The 12,157-nt window shown below is 40.4% G+C and overlaps 1 protein-coding gene across 11 annotated transcripts in view; it reads right to left on the minus strand.

Moving 5' to 3' along the window:
* Positions 1–12,157, minus strand: part of LOC105464318 (EF-hand calcium binding domain 6) — a 308,413-nt gene that overhangs the window by 62,203 nt on the left and 234,053 nt on the right. For all 11 annotated transcript variants that reach the window (XM_011712104.2, XM_011712099.2, XM_011712096.2 and 8 more), the window contains one exon: positions 3,784–3,939. In XM_011712104.2, the coding sequence (XP_011710406.2) occupies positions 3,784–3,939 (156 nt within the window). The remainder of the gene's footprint in view (positions 1–3,783; positions 3,940–12,157) is intronic.

A 12,157-nucleotide genomic window follows, 5' to 3' on the forward strand; every position in this document is an offset into this window, starting at 1 on the left:
TCCCCCTTACAAAGTAAGGGACATAAGAGTCATGCATTCTGTCAGCACAGCAAAATTATATAGACAGAAATAGGAGTCAGAGGAGGCAATTAGCTCAAGTTGTTTCAGGGTAAAAGTGCACGAGAATAAGACTTCCAGTCAAATACAGTGGCTTGAACACACATATCTAGTTCTGTTACCACTCAAAACTCTTCTAAAATGACAGAAAAGGGAGTTTTAAAAGGTATAAAACAGTGGTTTTCAAGGTGGGGTGCAAGAGTCCAGCAGCATCAGCATCACCTGAGCCCTTGTTATGAATGCACATTCTCGGGCCCCACTGAATCAGAAACTTTGGGGGAGGGGCCCAACAATCTTGAGTTTTAACGAGCCCTTGCAATGATTCCGATGCTTGGAGTTTGCGGACCGCTGGCATAAACTCCTAAGGACTAGGAGTATGTGGAAGAAGAAAACAGCTGCTGGAGAATCTACAGGTAATGGGAATAGATGTATCAGAATCCAAGAAATTACTTTATAAAACAAACAGAGGGAATGTGGAAGAGAGAAGATCTGATATGCCCTGCAAATACCCTCAGAGGCTCTGGAACTGATGATATCAGGTATATCTAGAAGTGGAGCTCAAGGAGGAGTTAAAATAGGGTTGATTAAAAGACTGGGAAGCAAGCAGACCCCAGACCTCTCGTCAGACTTCACGTGTCTGGGTGCCTGTCCCTCCCAACCCTAATGGGAGAATATACCTAGAGGTATATTCTCTGGAGATGCTGTTTCTGAGCAGGAGGGCATCTGTCTGAGTCCAAGGTAGGGAGGGTTCTTAATGAAAAGGGGAGGATTAATAAAAAGTATATACACTGACTGTTAATATATAATATAAATAAAAGCATATACACTGACTGTTAGTTTCCTGTGGCTTTGTAACAAAATAGTACATATCTGGTGGCTTAAAGGAATGCACATTGATTCTCCTACAGTTCTGGACACCAGAATCTAAAATGAGTTCCCTGTTGTTGGCAGGACTGTACTCTCCCTGGAGATTCCAGGAAAGAATCTGTTCTTTGCCTCTTCCAGCTTCTGGGGGCAGTTGGCAGCCCCTGGCTTGCGGCCACATCACTCCACTCTTTGCCTCCCTGGTCACATGTCCTTCTCTTTGTCTGTCTGTTTCAAATTTCCCTCTGCCTCCCTCTTATAAGCACACCTGTGATGGCATTGAGGGCCCATCCAGATAACCCAGGCTCATCTTCCCTTCTCCAGGTCCTTAGCTTAGTTGCATCTATAAAGATCCTTTTTCCAAAAAAGGTAATGTCCACAGATTCCAGGAATCAGGACCTGTATATCTTTGGGAGGCATGATTCACCTTACCACAGTGACTGCTGAAATATCCAGCCTTCTGTGCCTAGTCAGTTCCTAGTGTTGACAGCAGAAGACCAAAGAGTCTTCTCTCATTGGGCTGCCCAATTAGCAAACAAATAAATAAATTATCACACAAAATCTACAGGGATACATAGTTGAATCAGAATTTCAGATAAACAACAAAATTTTTAGTATAACTCAAATATTACATGAGACATACTTATATTTAAAAATTATTGTCTATCTGAAGTCCTAATTTAACTGACCATCTTATATTTTATCTGGCAAGTCTATTCTCTGGCAAATCTGAAAAGGCCAAACAAAAAGTTTTAAAGATACTGACACTGGGGGCCCCTCAAGAAAACTTCAAGTCAGATTACCATACAGTTCAATTCAAAGTCAGCAAGCTCCACCTATCTGTGTAGAACTTCTAATCTGCAGCTCAGTACCCTGTCCTCCACTCTTAGTATGGACATATTTTTGAAGAAAATATCCAACATGAATAATAGATTTAAAAAGCAACATTGAGGAGAGACTTATCTGCTAAAGAAAACTTTTTTAAAAAGCCTATTGTTAATACCTTCAGAGAAATGAGACAGTACATCCATGAAACAAGAGCAGGATGTTATAAAAAAGGAACACACAGAGAACTAAAATGAGCTCTAGTAATTAGAAATATAAGTATGGCAGCAGAAACAAAAATCTCAAAGAAGGACTGGGAGCTAAAATTGAGGAAATCTCCCAGAAGGTAAAGCAGAAAGAAAAAGAGAAAGGAGAAAAAAATATTTAAAATAAGTAAGAGAACAGTCCAGGCAGTTCAACATTTAATAACAATAGGAGTTTCAGAAAGAATAGAACAGGGGAGGAATTCATTAATAAAATAAGTCAAGAAACTTCCTAAGAATTGAAGAACATGAAAAGGGCAATCTTCAAGAAGATGAAGCTGACAGATTAGCTGATATGTCTCGATGGATTGGAAAGAGATTAAGTTGGGGATTTAATTAGTAGGAGAATAAGTACATAGGAAACTAAATGAACAGAAGAAATAGGATAATTTGACTTCAGGGAAAAAGTGCTATGTAGAAAAGAAAAGTGATGAGCTAGTCACAGCAATGTAGATCTAGGATGTGGAGCGAACCAAAACTGACACAGCAATACGATAGGCACGTGGTATGTGGAGGTAAGTTTTCGTGTGTTTCCATGGGGTAATGGAGGCTGAAAGGGGTGAGATGGTTGGTGGCATGGGATGAGTGGACAATAGTTAAACCTACATTTTCTTGGTAGTAAGTCAATATAAACTGCTTAAAAGTGAAAAATCAAGAAGTTGCAATATATGCCTGTCACTTAGAAGTAGGGACATCCAGTTGGGCATGGTGGCTCACACCTGTAATCCCAGTACTTTGGGAGGCCGAGGCGGGAGGATCATGAGGTCAGGAGATGGAGAGCATCCTGGCTAACACGGTGAAATCCCATCTCTACTAAAAATACAAAAAACTACCCGGGCGTGCTGGTGGGCACCTGTAGTCCCAGCTACTCTGGAGGCTGAGGCAGGAGAATGTCATGAACCTGGGAGGTGGAGATTGCAGTGAGCCGAGATCATGCCACTGCACTCCAGCCTGGGGGACAGAGCGAGACGCCATCTCAAAAAAAAAAAAAAAAAAAAAAAGAAGAAGAAGAAGAAGAAAAAGAAGTAGGGACATTCACTATCAAAAGATATCAGTCAACAGTGTTGGAAGTTGTTCACTTTGGATAGGGAAATAAAGGCTGCAGCAGGGCAAACGAACTGCTGGTTTTAGTAACCAGCCTCGTAGAACTATGTGATTCCTGCCAAAGTGCCTGAATAACTTGAATAAAATAAAAACTAATGTTGACTGGGCACAGTGGCTCACACCTATAATCACAGCACTTTGGGAGGCTGAGTTGGGTGGATCACCTGCGGTCAGGAGTTTGAGACCACCCTGGCCAACATGGTGAAACCCCGTCTCTACTGAAAATACAAAAATTGGCCAGGTGTGGTGGCGGGCACCTGTAATCCCAGCTATTTGGGAGCCTGAGGCAGGAGAATCACTTGAACCCAGGAGGCAGAGGTTGCAGTGAGCCGAGATCGTGCCACTGCATTCCAGCCTGGCTGACAGAGTGAGACTCCATCTCAAAAAAACAAAACAAATAAACAAACAAACAAACAAAAACACTAATGTTAAGAAATGGTGGTACTGCTGCTAAGACACATCAGGAAAAGTTACGCATTTGTCAGAGTGCTTTCTTTTACTGCTTTGGGTGGACTCAAACCCATTCTAGTGTAATCCAGCCAACAGGAAGACAGGGAGGATACTTTCATCTCAGAAGGCTGTTTGGGAGGACATACAGAAGAAACAAAGGCAATTCTCCAGTATGCTTTTCAGGGCCGTGAGAAACATATTTAACCTAGGCAAAAAAGACCTGTTTAGCAGATTGGTCAGCTCCCCTTCCGTAAGAGAACAGCCACATTCTTCCAGCACCTTCTGCATCTTGCATATGGATATGTAGTTGGTTTTGGATTTATCGATTTTGGTGAATGCTTTGCTGATATCTTGATAGCAGTCCACAAGCTTATCCCTGAAAGAGAGTACATTGCAGATATGCCCTAAAATCAGGAAAAACAAATAACTCCTTTAAAGCAAACATTTCATGATTATTCTAATGCAATGAGCCGATGGCTCATCTAAGAACTAATTTTGAAGATGTTTTACAGCCTCAGCGTAACACTGACATTAAAAGATATCCCGGAAAAATTGTAAGTCCGTATCATTATCATTTTGTTATTACCATCATTAGCAAAACCACGCCAGAGAAAGTACAGCTTTGTCTTTGTACTAGAATTGATACTTTAAAAACGGAACCAAGAATTGAAAAAGCTAGTGATTTTACATACAGACATGTGAAATACACCCTCTTTCTCAATAAACACCAACTGAGCACCTATGACGTGCCAGATGCTCCTGTAGGTGTTGGGACATGTCTAGTGAATCAAAAGGGCATCCCTAGAAGGATTTCCATTCCAGTCATGGGGAGACAGACAATAAACAGAAGATAGAAGCATAGCACGGTGGGACAGTAGGTTTACAGGCAAAAACAAAAAAACAAAAAAACAAAACAAAAAACGACGGTAGGTTTGTAGGTTTGTGGCATACAGGCACTTTGGCTGTAGGCTCTTTTTCTTCAGCAAAGACTGGGATGCAAAAGAGTCAGCCAGGGACTGGAGAACAGCTAGTGCCAAGGCCCTAAGGAGGAGTGGAGAAGGGCAGCAAGCGAAGAGTGTGGAGATGGACGGGGGGCCTTGTCGGTGCTAGGGCAAGGGAGTGCCAGAGATCCTGTTTTTTTTTTTTTTTTTCTTTTAACCAGGCATTTTTATTATTAAGAAGCAGCCATGTAGTGCCAAAGACCCCCTGGTGTTTTTTTTTTTTGTTTGTTTGTTTGTTTTGTTTTGTTTGTTTGTTTTTTTGAGACGGAGTCTTGCTCTGTTACCCAGGCTGGAGTGCAGTGACGCGATCTCGGCTCACTGCAACCTCTGCCTCCTGGGTTCATGCCATTCTCCTGCCTCAGCCTCCCTAGTAGTTGGGACTACAGATGCCCACCACCACGCCCAGGTAATTTTATGTATTTTTAGTAGAGACAGGGTTTCACCATGTTAGCCAGGATGGTCTCGATCTCCTGACCTCATGATCCTCCCGCCTCGGCCTCCCAAAGTGCTGGGATTACAGGCTTGAGCCACCACGTCCAGCCGACCCCATTTTTTGTGTTTTTTTTGTGTGGTTTTTTTTTTGTTTTGTTTTTTTTAAACTAGGCTTTTTATTGTTAAGAAACAGCCACTGACCAGGCATGGTGACTCACACCTGTAATCCCAACACTTTGGGAGGCCGCGGTGGGTGGATCATGAGGTCAGGAGTTCGGGACCAGCCTGGCCAACATGGTGAAACCCCGTCTCTCCTAAAAATACACAAAAATTAGCCGGGCATGGTGGTGGGCATCTGTAATCCCAGCTACTAGAGATGCTGAGGCAGGAGAATCACTTCAACCTGGGAGGCAGAGTTTGCAGTGAGCCGAGATCATGCTACTGTACTCCAGACTGGGCAACAGAGCAAGACTCTGTCTAAAAAAAAAAAAGAAAGAAAAAGAAAAACAGTCACCACACGGTGTGAATCCATGGAAAAATCAAGGGCCGTGCTGCCATCTCAAGTACGCACTCACATGTGACCTCTCAGCCCTGCAAGGCGGTGTCATCAGCCCTACTTTCTAGGCCAGGAACAGGACAGCATGAGAGCCCAGGGCGGAATCAGGACAAGACCGGGCCTTTCACTCACAGTGAGGGAGACAGAGACAGCATCTTTCTGTCACTCCCAGCTTCAGGGCTGATTTTCTTGCAGGATGTGTGATCTCAAGTCTCTGTGATTCAGAGACACTGAATTTTCAGTCTGGGAAAATTCTCTCCTAACTTGAAAAAGTTGCAGATAAGGAACTCAAAAAGTGCAGAAATCTTCAAGAAGAAACAATCTTGCACTTGATCTATGGTGGATTGGCTGTAAATTCAATAATTTCAACTCACCCAGGTCCCTGAAAATGTCTTCCTTACAAACTGAGTAATATGCCTGTCTGATGGGCTGAGACGTGAATTCCCCAGGGGAAAGAATGTGCTATAAATTCTAGAGACAAAATCTTTGGTGGTAATTGTCTACCACTTCAGGTATGTATTTGTGGGAGAGGATGCCTAGAAAAAATAATCCATAGGAACAGAAACATCAGGACTCTGGGAGAGGTGAGATTCTGTGGGAATATTCAGGGTGATGGTGGAGAGCAGCATTTACTTTGAAGCCACTGGGGTGATCAACTCCCTTGTCTTGCTGGCCTCCAGCTTGGAATGGGCTCCCATGACATTTGAGTACTTAATACACATGACTGCAGGAACCGCTCTGTGCGTGTATACCAACAGCAGCAACATTTTGGATTCCCCTACAGGTGTACATTGAATTCAGTCCCATGTTGCAGAATGATTACTCGTCATCACAACTATTATATTCCACTTAATTCTTCAAAATGAAAGCAAATGAAGGTGGAAAAAAAAAATCCAAACATTTTTTTGAGATACACATTTTTAGAAAATTGAAGCATTCAGCGTTTCTTGGACTGGTTTCCAGGCGGTAATTATTTCCCTTGCTGAGTAAATATGTGCACAGAGTAAATGAGGGTTTAGAGCACAGATCATAGCACAGTGCCAAACAGAAACGGTGTCAGCCGACACTCAGCGACAAAGCTGCACTGGGTCTGTGTCCAGTTCCTGGTCTGGGCAACAAGACAGAGGCCAGAAGAGGGCATTGTTATGGCCAATGGACAGCCACAGAGCCCCTCACACACAGGCCTCAGCCACAGGCCTCCCCACTCTGGTGCTGCTGAAAAATTGCACACCTCTCCATTTGCATTTTCCAATGAGCCTGTGTTATGTGGCTCATTTACTGCTGCTATTCTGATTCTGAATCTTCAACTCAGACTCAAGCAAAAAGAGCAAGGCATGGAAAATAAATGCAAAAAGAAAAAAAGATTTTTCTTAATCTTCAAAATGTATTTTAGGGTACTCCAAACAAAATGAATTCCCTTAGATTTCAGAGGCAAATACAAAATTGTGGTCACTTTAATGGAACATGACTCACATCTGTCAATCTGATCAGAGTGTCAGTATAGATGAGGAGGCAAAAAAAAAAAAAAAATCCTGGAAACATTGAATCTTCATTAGAAAGACCCACTGACAGCAAAATTTAAAAACAGGCCATCCTAAAAGGACAAGGTTATTTGGGAATTTTTACAAGCCGATATTTTCAAGGAAACCGAAATTGGTCATGCATTTGTCTTCTTTACTAAGAGAGCATGGGTGTGGCAAGGGGGAGTGGGTGAGAGTGAATTAGTTAACTGAGCTTGATGATCTGAAATGCATTGTCTTGCAGCTCGCAGTTCTTTTAGCTGCACGCCCATGCTCCGTGTGGAACAGAGGTACAGGCAGAGAAAGCGTGTACTGGGAGTGCCCAGGATGCATGGTTTCTCTCCTAGAGCCTCATTACTCACAAGTGGCAGGAAAGACGAGAAGAGAAGACACGAGCGGGTAATGAGGCCAACCCTGTCTAGTAAAGATAAATTCCACTTTTTCATTAGCTTTATGGCATATTTGATTTATACCAATCTTGTGCATATTTTACTTTGAATTTCACAAACTCAATTCTCTGCTTTCAGGCTTCATAACTCAGTAACTTAGACGTAATTCAGGGGTGTGTTCAAACTGCTCTTCTCTTAAACCCCGTTTAGCTATTACATTTCATCCTGTGTCCTTGGCATTCTCAGTTCCTCTGGAGATTCATTCATTCATTCAGGTGCTATGGGAGGTGGTGGGACAGAGAGTGAATCTTGCCTTTTGAAATGACAGACAGGAGACAGACTCACAAACATGTAAGAGCAAGATGGAACAAAGGCAGAGCTATAGAGCAGCAGGTAAGAGCCACATGTGTAGGGGGTGTGGATGGGAGACCAAGGATTGAGATCATGCCAAGAAAATCTGTCTCATTGCTGTAGTCACATCATATGCAGCTCAATTTTTTTCTCTGTTATAAATGTTAAAAATACGACATGAGTAGCTGGGCGCGGTGGCTCACGCCTGCAATCCCAGCACTTTGGGAGGCCGAGGCAGGAGGATCACCTGAGGTCGGGAGTTCGAGACCAGCCTGACCAAAATGGAGAAACCCTGTCTCTGCTAAAAATACAAAAGTAGCCAGGCGTGGTGGTACATGCCTTAATCCCAGCTACTCGGGAGGCTGAGGCAGGAGAATTGCTTGAACCTGGGAGGCAGAGGTTGCAGAGAGCTGAGATTGTACCACGGCACTCCAGCCTGGGCAACAAGAGCGAAACTCTGTCTCAAAAAATTTGAAAGTAGGCTGGATATGGTGGCTCGCGCCTGTAATCCCAGCACTTTGGGAGGCTGAGGTGGGAGGATCACGAGGTCAGGAGATGGAGACCATCCTGGCTAACATGGTGAAACCCCATCTCTACTAAAAATACTAAAAAATTAGCCAGGCATGGTGGCAGGTGCCTGTAGTCCCAGCTACTCGGAAGGCTGAGGCAGGAGAATGGCATGAACCTGGGAGGTGGAGCCTGCAGTGAGCTGAGATCATGCCACTGCACTCCAGCCTGGGTGACAGAGCAAGACTCTGTCTCAAAAAAATAAAATAAAAATAAAAAATAAAAAATAAATTTGAAAGTAGACAAAGAGTTGCTGGATGGATTAAAAAACAAGACCCAACTATATGCTGCCTATAAGAAACTCACTTCACCTACAAAGACACATATAGACTGAAAGTAAAGAAATGGAAAAAGATATTCAATGCAAATGCAAACCAAGGAAGAGCAGGAGTGGCTATACTTATATCAGATAAAACAGACTTTTAGTCAAAAACTAAAAAGACCTAAAGGTCATTATTAATATAAAGGGATCAACTCAGCAACAGGATATAACAATAGTAAATATATGTTCACCCAACACCAAAGCACCCAAATATATAAAGCAAATGTTAATATATCTAAAAGGAGAGCTAGACTGCAATACAATAATAGTAGCAGACAACACTCCACTTTCAGCAATGGATAGATCATCCAGACAGGAAATCAACAAAGAAACATGAAGTTAAACTATGGTCTAGGTCTAATGGACCTAACAGACATTTACAGGACCTGTCATCCAACTGCTGCAGAATACAGATTCTTTTCATCAGCACATGGATCATTCTCCAGGATACATCATATGTTAGGCCACAAAACATGTCTCAGCCAATTTGGAAAAGTCAATATAATATCAAGTATCTTTTCTGAAATGGAATAAAACTAGAAACCAATAAAAAGAGGAACTTTGGAAACCGTACAAATACATAGAAGTTAAACAACATGCTCCTGAATGACCAATGGTCAATGAAGAAATAAAGAAGATTAAAATTTTATTGAAACAAATGAAAATGGAAATACAACATACCAAAAATCTATGGGATACAGCAAAAGCAGGGCTAAGAGGGACATGTATAGCAATAAACGCCTACATAAAAAAAATAGAATTACTTTGCATAAACAATCTAACAATGCACCTCAAGAAACTAGAAGAGCAAGAAAAATCCAAACCTAAATTAGTAGAAAGGAAGAAATAAAATTAGAGCATAAATAAATGAAATTGAGACTCAAACAATATAAAAGATCAACAAAATTAAAAGGTGGTTTTTGAAAAGATAAATAAAATTGACAAACTTTTAGCTAGATTATGAAAAAAAGAAAGTCCAAAAGAATTAAATCAGAGATTAAAAAAAGGAAGTATTACAAGGTTAGAGATGACAGAAATAGAAAGTATCATTAGAGACTGCTATGAAAAACTATATGCTGACAAATGGGAAAACCTAGAAGTGGATAAATTTCTATCAAGATTGAATTACGAAAAAGTAGAAAATCTGAACAGACCAAAAATGAGTAACAACATCAAAGCAGTAATAAAAAGTCACCCATCAAAGAGAAGCCTAGGACTTGATGGCTTCACTGCTAAAATCTTCCAAACATTTAGAGAAGAACTAATACCAGCTCTACCCAAACTTTTTCAAAAAATTGAAGAGTAGCAAATACTTGCAAACTCATTCTATAAGGCCAGTAATATCCCGATACCCTAAGCAAACAAGAACACTACCCAAAAAGAAAACTACAGGCCAAAATTCCTGATGAACATACATGTAAAAATCCTCAACAAAATACTAGCAAACCAAATTCAACAACACATTAAAAGGATCATTCACCATGACCAAGTGGAATTCATCCCAGGGATGCAAGGATGGTTCAACATATACAAATTAATAAATGTGATACTTTACATCAACAGAATAAAGGACAAAATTACATGATAATTTCAACAGATGCTGAAAAAGCACTTTATAAAATTCAACATCCTTTCACGATAAAAACTCTCCTCATAATGAATATAGAAGTAAAATACCTCAACACTATACAGGCCATATTTGACAAACTCAAAGCCAATATGATACTAACCAGGGAAAAGCTGAACGTCTTTACACTAAGATCTGGAATAAGACAGGATGCCCACTTTTACCACTTCTATTCAACATAGTACTGGAAGTCCTAACCCGAGCAATTAGGCAAGAGAAAGAAATAAAGGGCATCCAAATTGGAAAGGAAGAAGTCAAAATAGCCTTGTTTGCAGATGACATGATCTTATATTTAAAAAAACCTAAAGACTCCACCAAAAAATTCCTAGCACTGATAAACAAATGCAGTAAAGTTGCAGGATACAAAATCAGTACACAAAAATTAGTAGCATTTCTATATGTTAACAGTGATCAATCCAAAAAAGAAATAAATAAAGCAATCCCATTTACAACATCTACAAAGAATATAAAATACCTAGAAATCAGCTGAACCAAAGAAATGAAAGATCTATACAGAGAAAACTGTGAAACACTGATGAAAGAAATTGAGGAGGACACAAGTAAAAATGAAATGATATTCCTTGCTCATGGATTGAAAGAATTAATATTGTTAAAATGTCTATACTATCCAAAGCGATCTACTAATTCAAGCAATCCCTACCAAAGTATCAAATGACATTCTTCACAGAAATAGAAAAAACAATCCTAAAATTCATATGGAACCACAAAAGAACCCAATTAGCTAAAGCAATCCTAAGCAAAAAGAACAAAGCTAGAGGCATCACACTACCTGATTTCAAATTATACTACAAAGTTATATTTACTAAAATAGCATTGTACTGGCATAAAAGCAGACACATAGAACAATGGAACAGAGTATAGAGAACCCAGAAGTAAATCCATGCACTTACAGCAAATTCATTTTTATCAAAGGCACTGAGAACACACATTGGGGAAAGAAAAGTCTCTTTAATAAACGGTGCTGGGAAAAATGAATATCCACATGCAGAGGAATGAAACTACATCCCCATCTTACAACATAGACAAAAATCAACTCAAAATGGATTAAAAACTTAAATGTAAGACCATAAACTATGAAACTACTAGAATAAAACATTGCAGGAAATGCTACAGGACATTGGTCAGGGCAAATATTTTTTGGATAAGACCTCAAAAGCACAGGCAACAAAAGGAAAAACAAACAAATGGGATTACATCAAGCTGAAAAGCTACTGCACCATGAAGGGAACAAAGTGAAGAGGCAACCTACTGAGTCAGAGAAGATATTTACAAACTCCCCATCTGACAAGGGATTAATAACCAGAATATATAAGGAACTCCAACAACTCAACAACATGAAAAGAAATAACCTGATTCGAAAATGGCCAAAATACCTGAATAGACATTTCTCAAAAGAGGACATATAAAGTGGCTAAGGCGTATGAGAAAAATGCTCAAGGTCACTGATCATCAGGGAAACGCAAGTTAAAACCACAATGATATATCATCTCATCCCAGTTAGAATATCTATCATCAAAAAGACAAAACAGAAGGGCTGGTGAAGATGCAGAGAAAGTGGAACACTCATCCACTGTTGGTAGCAATGCATGATACTATGAAACACAGTACGGAGATTACCCAGAAAACTAAAAACACAACTACCATATGATCCAGAAATTCTAGAATACTGCTGAGTATATCTCCAAAAGAAAGGAAATCAGTACATCAAAGAGATGTCTGCATTTCCATGTTTATTGCAGCGCTGCTCACAATAGCCAAGATCTGAAATCAACCCAAGTATCCATCACCAGATGAATGAAGAAAATGTG

The sequence above is a fragment of the Macaca nemestrina genome, chromosome 15 (assembly GCF_043159975.1).
Source record: "Macaca nemestrina isolate mMacNem1 chromosome 15, mMacNem.hap1, whole genome shotgun sequence".
Classification (NCBI taxonomy): domain Eukaryota; kingdom Metazoa; phylum Chordata; class Mammalia; order Primates; family Cercopithecidae; genus Macaca; species Macaca nemestrina.